The sequence below is a fragment of the Gossypium hirsutum genome, chromosome D10 (genome assembly GCF_007990345.1).
Source record: "Gossypium hirsutum isolate 1008001.06 chromosome D10, Gossypium_hirsutum_v2.1, whole genome shotgun sequence".
NCBI lineage: Eukaryota > Viridiplantae > Streptophyta > Magnoliopsida > Malvales > Malvaceae > Gossypium > Gossypium hirsutum.
The window spans coordinates 14,470,760-14,490,836 of record NC_053446.1 but is presented as its reverse complement, the minus strand read 5'-3'; the positions used below and the strand labels follow the sequence as shown (position 1 = coordinate 14,490,836).

At 31.0% G+C, this 20,077-nt stretch overlaps 2 protein-coding genes across 2 annotated transcripts; one reads left to right on the top strand and one right to left on the bottom strand.

Annotated features, from left to right (window-relative positions):
* Window positions 1-5,506: 5,506 nt before the first annotated feature.
* Window positions 5,507-9,373, bottom strand: LOC107914373 (uncharacterized). Its single transcript, XM_016843276.2, has 2 exons — window positions 8,939-9,373; window positions 5,507-5,942 (listed from the first exon to the last, which is right to left on the bottom strand). The coding sequence occupies exons 1-2, from the start codon at window positions 9,173-9,175 to the stop codon at window positions 5,700-5,702; spliced, it is 480 nt and encodes a 159-aa protein (XP_016698765.1). The 5' UTR covers window positions 9,176-9,373; the 3' UTR covers window positions 5,507-5,699.
* A 3,865-nt stretch (window positions 9,374-13,238) lies between these two features.
* Window positions 13,239-14,313, top strand: LOC121222430 (protein MIZU-KUSSEI 1). Its single transcript, XM_041103191.1, has one exon. The coding sequence runs from the start codon at window positions 13,350-13,352 to the stop codon at window positions 14,103-14,105; it is 756 nt and encodes a 251-aa protein (XP_040959125.1). The 5' UTR covers window positions 13,239-13,349; the 3' UTR covers window positions 14,106-14,313.
* Window positions 14,314-20,077: the final 5,764 nt, after the last annotated feature.

Below are 20,077 nucleotides of genomic sequence, written 5' to 3'. Positions count from 1 at the left end.
CGATAGTATAGATTGTTTAACTCAAAATTATTCTGAATATCATGACTTTGATGAGTTGGAAACTGTCCTTTATAGAAGCATTGACATGGATGTTTTAAGTCGTCTCGAGGAGTTAGCAGTTATAGAAGTTTCGTTGCGAGAAATTGTCAAACACTTGGAGACGCAACCATCATTGACGAGTCGAGGTAACCAACTTGAACTATTACCTTCCCAAACTAAAATGTTGCCTTCAATTTTGCAGCCACCAACCTTGGAGCTTAAAGCATTACCGAACCACCTCAAGTACGTCTTTTTAGGAGAGAAAGATACTTTACCGGTGATAGTGTCAAACAAACTAACCAAAGACGAGGAGGAAAGTCTGGTTCGAGTTCTGAGAGATTATAATGAAGTTATTGGTTGGACAATAGCTGACATAAAAGGGCTAAGTCCATCTACTTGTATGCACAGAATTTCCATCGAAGATAACACGAAACCAAAGAGAGATGCTCAGAGGCGCCTTAACCCACCTATGATGGAGGTAGTAAAGAAGGAAATCCAGAAACTGTTAGATGCTGGAATGATATACCCAATCTTCGAAAGTGATTGGGTTAGCTCGGTTCATGTCGTGCCCAAGAAAACTGGAGTGCCAGTGGTGAAAAACTCGTCAGGAGAGCTGGTCCCTATCCAAGTCCAGAATGGATGGAGGGTTTGCATTGATTACAAGAAGTTGAATGCAGCTACCCAAAAAGACCATTTTCCACTTCCCTTCATCGATCAAATGCTCAAGCGATTAGCTATGGAAATTCAAAGCGAAGAAACTCGGAAGTGCTTTAAGGAGAATGGTCAACGGCTGAAACCCTTTTACGAGAATTTTAAACACACACAGTTGAGGAGATTATTCTTGAGGAGCCCAGAGCTTGAATAACAAGTCGTCGAGCTTAATGACATTAAATAAAGCGTTGTTGGGAGGCAACCCAAATTTTCTTTTCCTTTATGCAAATAAAATTTTTGGTAAAATGGAAAATGAAAATGCATGTCAAGGATTAGTTCTGTCTAAGGAAAGACTTGGTACTTAAGAATATCCATTGTGACTCACCTCTCTTTCCTGGGAACTTACTTGGTGTATTTATCACGACTGTTTTACCAAATCTCGTAATCTTAGTTTTTAATAATTTATTTCTCGAGTTTATAGCTTAGCTAATAAATTTGAAAAAAAAATATTTTAATTTTCCTATTATTATTTATTTTTACTATTTCATTTTATTTTCATTTTTATTTTTGCAGGAAACATTCCAAGACAAAATTAAATTCCACATGTCAACCCACAAAATTCTTTTTATTTCAGCCAAGGCCCACTCTACCTACGAGACCACCCTTCACGACATTAGAATACATGGGGAGTTAATTTTTCCTTTTTCTACTTACTTTTACTTTATATCCTTTAATTTAATTCAATTACATTGGGACAATGTAAAATAAGTAGGGGGAAGGAAATATAAATTGGTTCTAAATTGCTTATCTGTTGTCACTGTTTTTGCATGTTTTTCGTGTAAGGTAAAATTTTTCTTTTGATAAATTGGGATGGTACAGTTATGGTTTGACCTATTTAGCTATTTAGTTCTTTACACATAAAATTTTTCAATAACCTAGATTTAGTGGGTAAGAAATTTTTTAGGAATTATGAGTTTGCTTGACTGCCTACTTTATACCACATGTCGATTTTCTGCCTTTCATCTTCATTTCAAAAAAAAATAAAAGAAAAAAATAATAATACTCCTCTAATACGAATGTTAAGAGTGAAAAATTGGGGTTGTACATCGGGCTGAGTAACCGGAACGTGGTGCTTGGGATGTTATCACATATCGTGTAAAAAGGTTCGTGTGGCCGTCTAATTTCTTTACACTCACTCCGCTAACAAGTTATCATGAGTAGGGCGAAATAATCCGCTTAGAGACGTCCGAATTGAGTAACCGGAACATGGTACTTGGGTTGTCATTATGTCTCGAGTAAAAAAATTCGAAAATGTCCTAAGTACAAAAATAAATAAATAAATAATAGAATAAAATGAAGGGCAAGTCTATCTCTAATAAATTCTGAAATATATTTATTTACTTCTTAGGCTAGGTTATTTGAAATGTTAATGTGCTAGGATTAAATTGCTGAATTGTGCAAACCATAGGGGTCAAGTCCTATTTTGGAGAAAATTTTTCCTTTTGCAGATACATGCATAATGCTCGAGGACTAGCATGAACTAAGTAGGGGGATTTGATTAAATGCTAAAGTTACATATTTTATGTAATTAAATTGGTTAATTTATGAGAGTGCGCCGCTAATTTTTCCATGTTTACATTGAATTTTGTGTAGGGATGCAATTTGGGGGCTAAATTGAAGAAGCAAAGAAGGAGGGCCAAAGCAGAATTTTTCCAATATTAATTAGCTGAAATTTTTGTTGACTTAGTGGGAGATTATTTTGGGATTTTTTTTATATCATGGAATATTTTTCCTTGATTTTCTATACTAGTTGGCTCTTAATTTAGCAAAGCCACTAGTATAAATAGTGGTCTATTTTGTTCATTTTAATCGATCAATTGAAATATCAAGCTTTCATCTTTCAATACATTCTCTCCTTTCTATTCATGAATTTATTGTCTTTAGTTTCCTTTACTTTCAATTCCAAAATTTCCAGCTTATTACCACTTACCATTTACAACTTCTTTAATACACCACAAAAATTTCAGCCCCATACTTAATTACGCCACCCATCATTTCCACCCATTTTTACCTTATCCAATTATGCCCAATATCATCATGTCCCAAACCCTAGTTAACTAAATCCATTTTCAGCTTTAGGTCGGAGTTAGTCTCGTTGAAACCCGTGAGTTACGAACCTGAGCAAATTAACTCCTAAATTCCAATACTTATTATTTCTCCGGATTAAGAGTATGATTTTGTCAGCTCATAAAGTCAGATCAACACTAAGTAAAAAAAGACGTCATTTGAGTTAGTGTGGTTAGACGTACAGTTGGAATTCCGAAAGGAATATTTCTAATTGGTTTTCTATGAACACATTGGCCTGCCAAGTGGAGTTAGTTGTTTGGTTCCGTCAAGGGAAGTAGTAACCGAATTTAAATGTCTCAAGCGGTTGAGGACATTGGTTCGAGCTGGGCTCTTCTAGAACGCAAGGCTGCCGGAGTTCTAAATCACGAACGTTTCGTGGTTGTTCGATCGGTAAGGGTTAGTTATTGGACGCTCCATAACTAATTTACACAAGGAAGAGTTGGTGTCCGGGGCGTCCTTGGTAGCTATAACTAGTTTACTGGAAAAGAGGAGTTCATCTAATTTCGAGGATCGGTTCAAAGACGAGGAAAAATCTGTGCCTAAAGCTAAGCTTATTCTAATTAATTTTTCTTCAGATTTATTTAACTGCTTTTTATTATTTCATTTTCAACTTTTACTTTTTACGCATTTTATTTATTTATTTCAGGTTCCAGGTTTTCAATTTTATCCTCCCCTAATTTCTTGGGCACGACAACTTCCCCGACATAAATCTGGTCAAGAGAGCAACAATTTGCAGTAAACTCAGTCTCTGAGGGATCAACCCTACTCCCTATACTGCTTAAATTAGTAAAATTAGGTGTAAGTTTATATTGGTGGATTCGACACCCATCATCGACAAACAACACAAATTTAAGGGCTAAAAAAGACGAAAAATTAAAAGAAGGCTAAAACGATTTTTTTTTTGTAAAATTGGAGGGTCAAATAAGTCATCATGCCTTAAAAATATACATCACCAAAGTATCAAATAAAATTTTTTTTTAGGAATAAATAGCAAAACTATACATGAACTTTGATCCAATGTGTAATGTCTTACATGAACTTTGATTTTGTGCAATTTTATACATAAAATTTTGATTTGGTTTAATTTTCACAAATCACTAATAACAATTTTCAAATTCGCACAATTTTACGTTGATATATTGCATACACAAACAATTATATCAATCCAATATGAAAATAAATTTACCTATTTATTTCTTTAAATATGTATAATTAAATTAAAATCAAAATTTTATGTATATGTATAAACCAATATTCAAATTTTATGTATATAATTACACAAATCAAAATTCATATATCAAATTCACATTATGTTGATTGTTTCATTTCGCAATATCATTTTCCTCCATTAATCCATATGAAAGCTCTAATTATAATTAAATTCCCTTTTTTCAGGTGAATTTTTCTTAAACTATGTCCAAAATTAATTCATATTGAATTAGAAAATAGAATTGGGTTGGTTGTTTAACAAAGACAAATGCAATCTAAAAACTCAAATATGAAATAAAGCTAGAATTCAAATCAAAAGAGACGATCTTGAATCTCTTTTCTCGATATATGATGAACCAACAGAAAAGACCCTGTGTGTTATTCCAACTTATTTTCCAGACAGTGAGTCTAATTTTTCAGACTCATCAATCTATATGATGATTGCCATGCAAACCCAACAAACCCAACACCAATCAGTTGTTGCAAAGGATACTATACCAGTGTGTTTTCTTATACTATGGCTTTCTAAACTCTTTCCTTTCTTTTTTGGGTTTAAGCAATGATAAGAAGAATCATGAATTTCATGAATGTTTTTTAAGTCTTGAAAGTATGCTCTGTGCTTGCCACTTATTGGATCCTGCACATCATAACTCAAACATAGATCCAAGATACTAACTTGTTTTGATTCAAGAAAATGTTTTGAATTAAGGTTTTATAGTTAAAAAGCAGTGCCTGTTGAATGGCCGTGGAGAAGGCCTGTATTTTAACATAGCATACTTGTTATTTAACCTTAATTCCTAACTCTCCTCTTGTGTCAACCACAACATAGAGATGGCTCACCAAGAAATTGTTATATATTTTATCCCCATTTCAGTTGAATCCAAAAAAGAAGATATACTTTCTATCCATCATTTTATTTTATTGGGTAGAAAAATAGTAAATAAGTTTTTTTTTAAATTAAAATTTCGATTAAAATTAAAATATCAATTTTATATGATCTTTGATTTTTTTTCTTTTTTAATAAATTATTCTTCTTCTTTTTTTAAAGAATCAGAGACAGGTAAAGCTATAGGGGGAAAAAGAAATATAAATAATAGATAATCTTTAATTAAAATAATGTTTTATATAAAAATGAAACATTTTATCTTAGTTTTTTGTATTTAATTTTAATCAAAGATTACTAAACAGTGTAAAACATTTTAGTTTTACTATGGATCCCCTGTCTTAAAAAATATTTTATATATTGAATTAAAATTTATAAATAAATTGTATTAACTATTTAAAAGTATTTTTTATTGTAATATTAATACATTTTTATTTAAATTGATTTTTTTATTTTATAATATTATATTTAAAATAGATATTTTAGCATATCATTTTTAATTACTTAATCTTAAATCACATTTTTCAAAAAAAAAGACTTTTTTCACGATATTTTTTAAAGATTCATGACTCTTTCTTAACGATGTTAACTCCAAGATTAAAACCAATATCTCTTTTGTCATCACTGCATCAAATGATTAAGCATGAAGGTATGGATTGCATGTCTAACATCAAAGCCGACCAAGCTCCAGCTGTTGATATATTGAGCTGGAACTAAATTTAGAACCATAAGTTCTTTTAATGAAACTATATTTATCCATTGAACTAAGAAGTCAATAGTAATACGTTAACTATCTTGGTTTTGTTTGCTCATTAGATTTTGACCTAGGTTCAGACAAGGAATCAAGACCCAAACACTTGAGAAATGCAAGCTTAGCAAGGCTAAGATAGTGACATGGATGATAACAATTTTGATGTCCAGTTTCTTTGGTTCCACATTCCTCCATTTCTACACTATCTTCTGCTCCTCCTATTATTCCTTTGCTTCTTTCTGGGCCTATTTCACCCTTTATACTCTGCTCTTCTTCTCCAACCTGCCACCACCTGATTATGTCACTCCCAAAATACTTGTTTATACTCTGAACTTAAATAAAATATTTGATTTTATTGATAAAATTTTAATTCAAGTCAAACCAAAAAGACCTGCCCTTGAAAAGTCTACTAAACACATGATTTAGCTTCCACTACTAATAGTTATGATATGGATGTAAAATGAATACAGATCAATTTTAGGATGATTTCTCTATGTTATCTGGATTGGAAATTAAATTATTTCATATATCAAGAGGATGATACCTGTACAACTCTGTATATGTGTTGGAAACAACTACTAAAAAACAAATTTCAGATGGTACGTCACGACAACTTAACTGAAAACACTAATGAGTTTAATTAAAATATATGTTTTGGTCGGCAGGCCACCAATTCTCAATTCGGTTGGTTAATTCGATTTAATTAATTAAAAAATTAAAAAATATTTAAATATTTAAAACCCGTTTCAATTGGTTTTTGACTCATTTTAATTGATTTGTATAATTTGCATATCAACCTTTCTCTAAACAAATATAACTACCAGTTTCTGATCTAGTTGATCCAACCAATCGATCCAATTTGATTCCATCATTCTTGAATATATTATTATAAATCATATATATCTAATAAAGTATAACTAAAATCAACTCAACATAATGGATTGAAAATTAAAATATATTTAGATAAACCTACACATGATGAGATTTAAGCATAGAATAATTTGTGAGAGAACCCACACTTGGCATTTACTATGGTGGAATTAAGTTATGTATTTTTGCAATAACAAAAATGCAATTTCACCATTTTAATAACTTATATCTTTATAATTTTTAAAAATTTACATCAAATTTTTCTCATTTTTAGAGGGATCAAAGTACAATTTTACTAATACTAATTTGAAATTTTATAAACTATTAAGGGGCTAAAAAATAAAATTTCCATTTTAAGGGGTCCCTCAAATCTAAGTATTCAAAATATTAAGCCTCTGCCTTTGCCAAAGTTTCATTGACTTTCTAACATATAGAGATGTTAATAAGGGTATAGAAATATTATAGTTAAAATGCATTTTGAAGTTTACAAAAAATTAGGCTCCTTTGAAACGTAAAAATTTTATGAAAATATTTTCAGCTTTTTTCTCATTTTTCAGCCTTTTCTATTTTTGTTTCATGTAAAATAAGATGGTTAACATAAAATATTTTTCATTCTACGTTAAATTATCCCTTTATTCCCGTAAAATGTCTTACCAAAATTTTTTTTTGTAAGACATTTTTCAAACTGATAAAGCTTTATTCATTGTAACACCCTCATACCCGACCCGATCAAAGCACCAAGATGTTACATTCTCTACTACATTCTTTACTTATCAAATATTTTCTTATAAGCTTTCATAACTTTTCAATTTAATCCTTTTTTGTCATAAAAGTTCAATATTCACTAATTAATCATATTAAATCAATTTTCTTTCTTGTTACACTTTAATCACATAATTTATATCAATATCTTGTTTCACATATCAAATTTCTATGCATTTTATTTCTATTATTTCATCCACATATTTTCCCAAGTTTAACAATTTAGTCCTTGTCATCATAAAAATTCCATATTTTTCAACAATTTCACTTTTATAATATTTTATGCATATTTCATTATCTCATAACACATTCATTAAACTTTTATCATAATATCCTTATTCGCATATTAAATTGTTTCACACTTAAAATTTTGTACAATTTTCAATTTAGTCCCTATTGTTTCATTGATTACATGTGAATATACGGAGCAAATCATAACAACAACGTATAATACTTAATTTCGGTTAACAAAACATAATAAAGCATTTATTACTTGAAAAAGAAAGTAAAGTAGGGTTTGGGAAAGCTTTAGTGAGTAGTTGATAGTGTAGAAGATAGACCAAAACTAATTAGGCAGTTAAGCTTAGAAAATACCAAAATAAGTAGTAAACTACGCAACTAGCCTAACAAAACAGCAGAAAATGCAATTAAGTTCATTTAATGAAGCAACTATTCTTTATAAAAAAAGGAAAAATCCAAGTGCTACTCAATTAACTTCATTAAAAACAGCAGGCACAGCAATTATGTTGTGCGGACAAGCAGGGTTGGGGAGTGAACAAAATCCTACTTCACGGATTTCACAGTCTACACTCCGCTCCATTTTTATATTTTCAATATATACCCTAACAGTGTTGATGACTAAATTATAATAATTTTAAAAATAATTAGTAAAAATATTAACAGATTATAGATTTTAAACGAAAATTAATAAGGTAATATACGTGCCCATCCATCCATCCAGATTCTATTGCCATCTCCCCATAAAATAGAAATTGTTGTTTAAAATTTTTCTTTTTCTGAAAAAAGAAAGAAAGAGAAAACTATAGTATAGTTATTAGACTTAATAAAGTCACAAAATGTTATAAACAATTAAATATGTAAAAATTTATTAAACTAAGCCTTGAAAGAAAGCATAAAGTTGGAAAAGAAATTCATTTTCCTTCCATTGGTGGATTGGATTTTTGTGGCACAACTTTGTGTTAAAAGTAACTAATGGAAACGCTTTACGGTTGCGTTTGGGATGCGATTTCATAGTTTTGCTAACAAAAAAACAGATAAAGGGGGCCCAAAGCCAATACCATTCACATAATTTCCCCAAATCCACTGTATATCCAAATTATTGAAGCACCAAGAATTTCCAGTTTGTGTACCATTTCTAGCTGTTATGTTCTAGTTTCTAACGTTTCTTTTGATTTGGACTTGTGTGTTTTGGGTTGAACTAATCAAATGAATTCCCAACTCAAAAATCCGTCAGAAATACTCGAATTTAAACTCGTCGAAATTTAATTCCACAAGAAACCTAAACTCAAAAGAATCTCAACCAAATCCAAACACGATACATAAACCAGAGATCCAAATACGAAGCAAAATAAGCCAAAGGACTCAGACCCAATTGAATAAAAGGAAAAGAAGAGTTGGGATTATACCTGGAAACGAGCGGAGACAAGCGTTGAAGTATGATGAAGAGCAGGCATTTTATCCAAGTGGGATTGGGAGGAAAGGGAAGCGGAAGCGGAGGAGGAGCCATCGGAGAGATCCAAAGCGAAGGGGCTGCTGAAGCAATAGAGAAGAAGTATTAGAAGGAAGAGTACGAGTATTTGGATCCAAATTAGCCATGGAATTCTGTAGCCTTCGATGGTTAGTTCATCCCCAAAATCAAACATATTATTTGCTGAATGGTAGGTGAAAAGCTGAAGGGAAAACAAAGAGGGGGAGATCGAAAGTAAAAAAAAAAAAGAACGAATGGAAAGGTGAGATTTAAGTAATGATGTTGAAGGAGAAGGATTTGTATGGTGGATGATGATTAATGAAAGCTGACTGATTAAGAAAGTGAAATGTTTGATAGTAGCAGAAGACCACGCGCTCACTAATAGGCGTGGTTCAGTTGCGAATCTAGTGGGATCCTTCCGTCGCTGTAAAGTTTTGTTTCACAATACGATTTTGTTCCGATATTGTGATTTCTGTTACGTGTTGATATTTATTTGTTTTATTTTTTCATCATTATTATTTAAAGAAGTAAGAAGACAGAAGGAGGGAGCTTAGGGAAAAAGTAGACATTGAATATAATCATAATCATATAAACACAAAATAAGGATATTTATTCATAAATCCACCCTTCATCATTTTTATTAAGGGTGGATTTAGATGAGTGGTGCATTTATTTGTGGTTAGTGTAAAAACAGCAGTAGCGGTGAGATTAGACACTGTAACGATACTGTAGCGTGAGATAAAAAGCAAATTAAACGCACCGCACCCCACCCAATTGCCCATCCAAACCCACCCTAGTATCTGAATCCTATTCCCAACATAGTTATATATAATTTGATAAATTTTATAATGTTTTCCTATTACAATATTACATGATTATATATAATTTGAATATCTTAAATGCTTCTCACACAAGGTTTTTCATCTTTTTTAAAATTTGTGTTGCTTTTTAAATATTATAAGACAATGGTCAAATTTCAATTTGGCCGTTAAACTATACTCAAACTTGAGATTTAATCTATACTTTTTATAATGGCATTAGTTTATTTAAATAGTTAATATTGTTAACATATCAATCAAAATGATGACATCAAATTTTCTTGAAAAGCACTATTTCAATTGAAAAAATATTTTATCAAATTGATGTTTTTAAAAAAAAATTCTTAGCAAGTATTTACAACATAACTACCAAGGATTTTTTTTTATTTCAAGTTTTTACATCACATAATTAATTTAAAAATTTTACTGATGATAACAACTGAACCTAAATTTTTATATCTAAAAGTAGGTGAATTAAATTCTTAAAGATAAAAATAGAAAAATTAAATTTCAAATATACAAAATGTATAAATGTGTTTATTCTTTTATCCTATAATTTAAACCAACAAATAATAGCGGAGGGTGAGCTAACAACTACACTAATAAATACAAATAATAATTGTTTTTAGTAACTTCATTAAAAAGTGTTTAGATAAAGATACAGTCCATTATAGAGGTGTGGGTCTAGCGTGTGGACATCACGACCATTAGAGAAGCGTGATGCTGTGTCTTCGAGGTGTCCAACGTGGACGATTAGTGGAACCACCGCAAACGATACGCTGACGTGGGTGCAGTGTAACAAATTGCCACCCCTTTAATCATCTAACAGAAAACGACATCGTTGTTTTATGATTCATTTTCTACAATAATCTAGTAAATTTTAGAGACATAAATTTACATGATGCTTTTTCGGACCGTGTACGGTTCAAAATAACCCCATCATTGGCTTGAAAGAAGTACTCTCAAGTGCAAAGGGCCGGGGCGGTTCCATCTGTTCAAAATTTCACTTAAACCTCGTGCTATTATTCTTTTATATTTATTTCACCTCAAATAAACGTTCTTTAAATTGTACTTTATATTTATTTAAATAGCTCAAATAAGACTCGGTTGTCCTTAACATTCACATTCAAAGCACTATCACCTTATGTATGTAAATAATTTTTTCAAAGGGAAATTTATTAATTTATTTAATAAATAAAATTATATAATTTAGAAAAATATTAACCATACTCATTGTAGATATTAAAGATCAAGCTCTATCAACACAACAAAGATTTTAACCTCAACATTAATAGAACATTATGGCATATTGACAATTGGCGGCTATTTTACCAAACTAACCCAAAACAATTAAATATTTACAAGAATAACTTAAGTTCAAAAACATTTATGAGAATGGCTTGAAAGGAACAGTGCAAGGGGTGCTAGCACCCCATGGTCAACACCCTGTCAGAAGTTTCCCAATAATTACTGATTGGAACAAAGATTAAAAAAATATTTTTTTGTGCAATGGCCAACACCCATTTGTATTTTTTTCACCCGTATTTTATACAATATATGTAATACCAAGTATAAAAAATATTTTAGGTGTTGTGTAGTAGATGGTCGACACCCATTTTCAATTTTTTGTTTTTTTTCTTTTTTTTTGTGTTGGCACTGTGGTGACCAACACCTTTTTTCAGTATACAGTAACCCAAATAGGTGAAAAAAATTACCATCATATAGTTCCCTGCCTATTAACGCTGCAAGTTCTTTAAGGTGGGTATCATCTTAAAATCATTTGTGCTTATTTTAAAAGTTATCACCATATATTTATTGAAATAGCTCAAATAAAGGTATATTTGTTTACCTATAAAAGTTTTTACAAAAAATAATGTTTGTTTGGCTGAAAATGATTTCCCACGGTAAAACTATCTCCAAAACATGAGAAAATGGTGCCTGTTTTTAGTAAAATGTCTTACCTTTTTTTTTTTCTATTAAGACATTTTCCAATCGATTTCCTCTTCACATCCCATCACTCTCCTAAACTCTCTTCCCCTTCCCCGTCGTTGCGACCTCGACCCAAGACTCATCTCTATATCGACCTCGACCCAACATCCTTAATTATCTTTGTTTACTCGTTTTCAAATGCATAAAAGTTAAATTTTTTTTTCGAGAGATCAATTTACTTAATTTTAAAATCAAAAGAGAAATAAAGGATATTTAAACCAACCAAATACATTTTAGGGACGTCAAATGCTAAGGAGATAGGAATTTGTAGGGGTTGAGTTGAGGAAGCGTTGAATATATGAATTTTTCATGCGCATACAAGTATAATAAAATTTTTAATATTATTTAAATTTATTTAAAAAAAATATTCTTTTAAAAGAAAAATTATCTGTGACTGCTCAAAATTTAGAATTTTAAATAACTACTATTATTTAAAATTTAACTAATCACTCTTATTAAAGTAATTTCTCAAATTAGAAAAAGCTATTTGCTCCCTTTTCTTTTATAACATTATTTCTGAAAATGAAAATTTTATATATGAAAATTAATTTTTTTCATCCCCATTATTGTTTATTAATACTAAAACTTTTTATATGAATTCAAGGTAGAATACAAATAATGAAATTAAAAATCAAATATAAAATTAGATTTATATATACACTTTTGATTGAGTTAATATCATTAATCAAAATAGTTTTATAAGTAAAATGGATTAATCTCAATTCAGAAAAAGGCAAGAAAAAAACCACAATTTAAATTTAGGTTAAATTATACTATTAGTTCTTTTACTTTGTAAAACTTGTTGATTTAATCACTATATTTTAATTTGGTCAAATTTAATCCATGTGCTTTTTGAATTTTAAAATTTTAATTATGACCTAAACAGTAGCAATTAGGTTAAATTCAATTACTAGTTTTGCACTATGCGTACAATTATCGATTTGGTTCATATTCTCTAATTGGATCATTTCATATCCCTGTACTTTCCAAATCATGAAATTCCAATCTTGACGCAAATGAAAAATTGTTAATCCATTAATTGATTTTTTTATTGAGTAATATGTGAAAATAATAAGCTGACATGGCATTACATGTATGATCATATGTTTGGTGCATTAGATTTTGGAAATAGTAGAACTTAACTTAATGAACTTAACATTTATCGTTTTTTAGGACTAAAATTTTAAAATTTTAAAATTATAAAAACTAAAAATGACTAAATTAAAATCTAAAGACTAAATTCACAACTTTAACAAAATACAGGGACTAATAACAGCATTTAACCTTGAATATATGTATAATTTGAATAATGATAATGGCAACTACCCAACAAAATGAAAAATTATGTATATTTTGAATGTTCCTAATAAAGAGGCAGAGGCTTAGGAACTAAAATTGACCATAATCATATGGAAAATCCTATGCCTCAAACCAATACCTACCTAACCTGAAACATGCCCACCTATCTGCATCTCTCATCATCTATCTCCCACTCTCTCCCATGGCCTTGCCTTGTCCCTGGTTCTTCATCAACGTCCATTAATGGCGGACTCTAGGCCTAACACCGGCAACGACAACTCCAGGGACGGATCCACTGCCCCACCACCCAACCCTTCTACCCCCAAAGCTTCTTCATCTCCACAACCCTTCTCCCTTATCCAACCATCTGAATTACAGTCCAAGAAACAAAAACGCAAAGTCCTTCGAGCTTTCCGTTCCGTTTTCCGGGCTTTCCCCATCATCACTCCCGCATGCAAGTTCCCCACCAGCCCTGGTTTACAGACCGACTCTCACATCAGCATCTCGGGGATTCGAGTCACCGGAACTTTGTTCGGGTATCGTAAAGGCAAAGTTAGCCTTTCGATTCAAGAGAGCCCCAAGTGTCTCCCTTCTTTAGTCATTGAGTTTTCCTTGCAAACCAACGTGTTACAAAAGGAACTCAGCGCGGGCATGGTGAGAATCGCTTTAGAATGTGAAAAACGATGTGGGAAAGAGCAAGTTAAGCTATTCGATGAGCCTTTGTGGACGATGTTTTGCAACGGGAAAAAGACAGGCCACGGGGTTAAAAGAGAGGCGACGGCGGAGGATTTGCACGTTATGGAGCTTCTCAAGGCGGTTTCAATGGGGGCTGGGGTTTTGCCAGGGAATTCCGAAACTGAGGGTGTTGATGGAGAGTTGGCCTATATTAGAGCCTTTTTCGATCGAGTCGTTGGCTCCAAGGATTGCGAGACCCTTTACATGTTGAGCCCCGATGGAAATACTGGTCCTGATCTCTGTATATTTCTCGTCAGGATGTGATAAAAAAATGGCGCCCGCCAGTGATGGACTTTATCAAAGTTTTCATTTCATTAGCATTGCTAACATTTGTTGGATTATATGAATATCATTCTTTCGTGGTAGATGAAGCCCAAAAAAGGAAAAAGGGTTGCATAGGGATGTTTAGATAAAGTTTGGTGGAAACCAGTCTATTTAAATTGATTGATTTATTGATTGGTATTATTTTTAACAGGGATTTTGTTTTCCTTTTTTTTAATTTAGTTTCATAAAGAGCAGAATTACAAATTAAGTCAAAATCTAAATGGTACGTTAGGCGTACGTAGCAGTGCATGCATGGGGTGTTTTTGAATCTCCCGAATATGTGAAGCCCCTCAAACTTCACTTACACCCTTCTCTACCACTCGTCAACATATAAAGTTGAATAAGTTTTGTAGTCCACGGGACACTTTAACGCTCTATTTTGCAACAATGGCTTCTTTAGATGGGAATTAAACAATGATTTTATACTTTTGTTGGGAAAGAAAATTATTTGCTAAATAGTAAAAATAATTAAATTGTTGGAAAAAGTTTTTGGTTTCTCCTCCCCACCCCCCATATTTCTCATCTCTTTTCATTTTACTCTCTCATTTTTATTTTCTTCTTTCACTCTCTTATCTCTAATGTTTATTTATTTCTACTCTTTTCAATTTCCACTTCAATCTCTTCTCTCTCATTTTTATTTGTCTTTTTCTGTTGTTGAGAAAGCTTGAAAATAACGGGCAAAATACCAAAAAAAGTCCTATTTTTTTTAAATTTACCGAAATGGGCCCGGTATTTTATTATTTACCGGAATGGGCCATTTTCCCTGAAATCGCGTCCACGTCAGCACGATGTCAGGAGACGTGTCAGCAAATTGCTTCCACGTCAGCGCAATTTGCTTACGTGGACACAAATCGCGCCTACGAGGACGCGATTTGCTGACACGCCCCCTGACATCGCGCTGACGTGGACGCGATTTCGGGGAAAATGGCCCATTCCGGTAAATAATAAAATACCGGGCCTATTTCGGTAAATTTTAAAAAAATAGGGCTTTATGTGTAATTTTCCCCTTTTTTTTTGGTATTTTGCCCCTAATAATACATATTAATGTATTACTGTAATATGTAGCTCAAATTATATATTGTAGTTAATATTCATAATATTGTAGCTCAAATTGTCAATCTGTCTATACTATTGTACTAATAATATATATTAATGTAATACTGAAGAGTTAATTGATTAAAAAAATAAATGCAACAAGTACAAAAAAGATTCAAAATTATTACCAACAAGATTTGAACCAATGTACTAAGGGAAAAAACAAGCATCTTAACCAACTAAGTTAAACTAATTAACTAACATATTATAAAAATACTGTTATTATCTTAATTATATTACTTACGTTCTAATGATTTATCGGACCTATTCCATACACGTGTCAAATCAGAAAAAATAATACAACAATTCTATAAAAAAAATCTGGTGTTTACTTCAAATAAATAAGGAAAATAATGATTTGAATGTTTCAAAATTCAATTTTAAACCGAAAAAATCAAAATTTAGAGGCAAAAAAGAATCTTTTTCGACGAAAACTGTGGCAAACCGCCTTCGGCTGTTTGTCAGCGCGTAGATCTCGAAAAGTTATTCGAAATAAAAAAAATCGTCTCAATCGGACAACCAAGCCAAAAGTTATGGCCTTTCAAAGTTTTCCAAGCTAAAAAACATAAACTGTTCATGAATTATTGCTTCCAAGTCAGCAAATCGCGCTTACGTGGAAGCGATTTGTTGCCATGTAAGTAATCGCGCTGACGTGGACGTGATTTCGGAGAAAATGGCCCATTCCGGTAAATAATAAAATACCGGGCTCATTTCGATAAATTTTTAAAAAAATAAGGCTTTTATGTGTAATTTACCCGAAAATAACTGAAGAAGAAAAAGAGTAGATCAGACATACAGTAGAGGGGGCACAGGTGGGTGGTGGGGAAATTTTAGGGTTTTTTCTTTAAATTTTAAATTTGTTTTATTATTTTTGGGCTAGGACTTGGGTTGGGTTTGTAAAATTTAAAAGTTTGGGCCGGTTTAGGAGGTATTTGGGCAGAAAAGTGTTTTTGGGCTCAGGAAAGTTTAGCCCAAAATAAATAAAAACCGGTTAAGCCAGCCGGTTTTTAATGGTTCGTTCGGTAGGTGGTTCACAGTTCAACTCAATATCAAGATATTTTGAAAACTATAAGGCATGTATTGCATCTATGTCAATGCTCCGTATATTATAAATGTTCATTCAGTATAAGAACATGAGTAGGATGACCATGCTAAGGGAAGTTTGTAGTAATATTTTTTGGGACGTCTCATTTGAAATCGAAATCATCACTATTGCCTTCTTTTTTTTTGCTAATGACATCATCGTACGAGACATTCTCTATATTAGGCTTAAGAACATTCACATTTGTTTTTAGTGTAATGGCTCCAATCGAAATTTTTGCACGAAACCCTAAACTAGATTCATACCTAGATATTGAAGATTGTATGGATCATGCTAAATGTTAATGTGACTTCATACTTGTACAAGTCAATCAAGACTATTTTTAGATCAAAGTCTAACTTATATACGAAAAACAGTTTATTCATAAGCACTGGTGGTACCTCTATATGAGTTTGGAACTTGATTTTATTGATTTACTAATGGAGAATTTTGAACAATAGCTATGGAGAAAGTTGGAGGAATTGTTATTCCATATCCTTGTTAACCATCATATAACTCAACATATAGCTCCACTACAACATTCTTAATTGAGCAATATGTTACTATCGTTGTCTCGACATCACCATCATTAACAATTTCAGCACAGATTTGAGGATTTTGGAAATATTTAATTTCATTATATCAAGTTTGACCCTCTTCTTGAACCTCATGCTTAGATGATGTTTCGATTCAAATACGTAACCAATTTTCATGAAATGATTTTTCCAATTGTAATACACGTATGCAAAGAATTGGTAACTCATTTTATATATTCAACCTTTAAAATAAATTACAATAAAGCATATATTTAATTAAAATTCAAACAATATGTATTGCAAAAATAAAAAATAATATTATAAATTAAAAATTACAAATTAAAGTACGAAAGCAAAACTAAACTAATAACAATATTTATAACATAAACAATGAAAAATTAAAAACTCAGAATTAGCAAAACTATAAAATATTAAATGCAAGCACATACATATTACTAGTAACAATATAACCCCCCAAAAGACCAACTCTAATTCAAAGTTGGAAGGAATGATATTTGATTTAGAGTTTTGAGATTTTTTATTAGAAAATTGTTGAGATTTTGAATGATTTAGGGTTTAGAATGAATGTCTTTTGTTTGCATTAGTCTTATAATTGGGCTCCGTTTCAGCTTTGTTTGGTTGGGCCAACTTTCATTTGTCTCTTCAATTCTTTCCATGCTACCCATAAATAATTCTTGAGCTGAATTTTTCAACATTAATTAAATAGTTATAAAATATAATTAGATTGTTTAATTAGGAAAATCTTAAATTTATCGCTCGATCAAAATTTTATTTTGAATTTTCTTATATATTTTTATTTTAATATACACAATTTATTATCTCTATAAGTTGTATATTTATACTTCCATTTAAGTCTTTAAGTTAGTGTTGCAAGTCAACCGGATACCTACTCGGTTAGGGAAATTATAAAAATGTCTTTTTGTAATTAAAATAAATTATATTATTTGATGATACTTTAATCTTTTACTTTTAAAAATAAAATATACATATAGCGAGATTTGAACCCATGCTAATTGTATTAGTAAAACATTATATTTACTACTCAACCAATGTTTTATTTTAATATTTTTTATACATTTTCATTTTAATTTGCACAATTTATTACCTTCATCAGTTGTATATCTATACTATATATAAAGTGACTGGTTGACTCAACTGTGAAATTACAAAAATGCCTTTACCTTAAAGGGTAGTTACTAATTACTAATAGGCATAATGACTTATTTGGCCCTCCAACCTTATAAAATATCATTTTAGCCCTCTATTTAATTTTTCACCTATTTTAGCCCTTAAACTTGTGTTTTTGTCAAATCACCTCAAAATGGATGGAAATTTACCATATAGTTGTCATGTTAGCAATTAAATAATTCTTTGAACTTTAAAATTCAAAAAAATTATTAAAATTTTTAATTGGGGAGATTTGACAAATAATGCAAGTTCAAGGGCTAAAAGAGACGAAAAATTAATGGAGGGTTAAAATAATTTGTTTTGTAAACTTGGAGGAGGACCAAATATGCCATTATGTTTTTATTTTTATTTTTGATAGAAAATAAGTCATTATGCTTTAATATTATTATAAGGGTATTTTTCATATTTTCATACTTTTATATAATCTTCAAATAAGACAATTGAAAAACATTATTTAGAAATCAAACACAAGACTAACAAATTCATATAGAAATCTCTAGCCACTTTATTTGTTTATATACTTTTATATTTTATTCACTCACATCATGGGTGTGATAAAATCTAGTGTTAACAATGTTGTTAATAAGGGGAAGGGCTATGGGTACTTCTAGGCATTGCATAAAAAATAACAGATATGATCAGAACTTATAACGAGATTATTTAAAAAATAAAAAAAAATATATGTTATTAATAAAATATCAAAATAATATTTTATTTATATTTTAGGGACCAAATTGGTTATTAGCCCTTTATATCAATGTGCCACTCCATCATTTGAACGGGAGGTAATAAATGAGTGAAAAAAATGTAACTATTTGATCAAGTTAATGGCTATTATGTAAGTAAAAAAAATTATGTGGTTGAAACGTAATCTCAACCAAAATTTAGGGACAATGAATGTAGTTTGCTCTAAAAATTAAAAAGTCTAAATACCCTTAGATCTATAAATGGCTCACTAACTACATATTTCACTACCAACTACATCTAATCACTCACATTTGTATAGAAGTACTAAAAATGGTTTAAATTAATTTATCTATTTTTTCATATACGGCTTAGAACTATCCGTAACATTTATATAAATCATAAATAGGAGGACAAACATGATTCAATATGTTTAAATTCATTTCCTACACTAAAAATATTGATATCAATCGAGATAAAACTCAATTAACTAAATAAATTTATTCATTATCAAACAATAAAATTAAAAACTCAATCTAAATGTGGAATTAAGAGTGACACCAAAATTCAATCACTCCCATTATAATAAATGAGATTATGTAACAGTTATGGATGTAAATTTGAATAAATGGGGAAGAAAATGGAAAGATATGTAGGTTGAATTCGTTATCTACAATGAAGCAACAAAGAAACGGCTAACATCCAAATGTTTGTCGACATTAGGAAAAACCCAGTTGTGTTGAATAGAAATAGATATTGTAACATCATAATGGTGGAGTAAAGGGCCCATCCATCCTGACAAAACCCAGGGGAGATGCAATGTGAAAGCAATAGTGTTGATTTACAGTTAAATCCATTAAATGAGGCTTTCTCTTTCAATGTATTGTCTCATCAACTTATTCATAAATAGGGGTAGATAAAGAGTCCTATCAGATATGCAATTAAATTCGAGCTGTGGCTTTTGTTGCCCCCACACCCCCACGAGGCAAGGCACCACCTGCTGAGCTGAGCCTGGTTTAACGTTTAATGCTCTCTCTGCCAGATATCTGCTGATTGGTGAAGGAGCCTCCACCTTTTTAAGTTCCATTCCGGTTTAAATGTATGCCACCTGTAGTGAGAATGACTTTTTTTTTTTTCATTTTTCTTAAAAGTACTTAATTTCATAATAATAATAATAATAATAGAACCTAAGAGCAATTAACAAGCTTGAATTCCTCCCTAGTACTTGTTCGGCAAGGTACGCCAAGTCAATAAGACAGTGACAATTGAAATAGCTTGGAGTCATTTTAAATCCATGTTATATCACT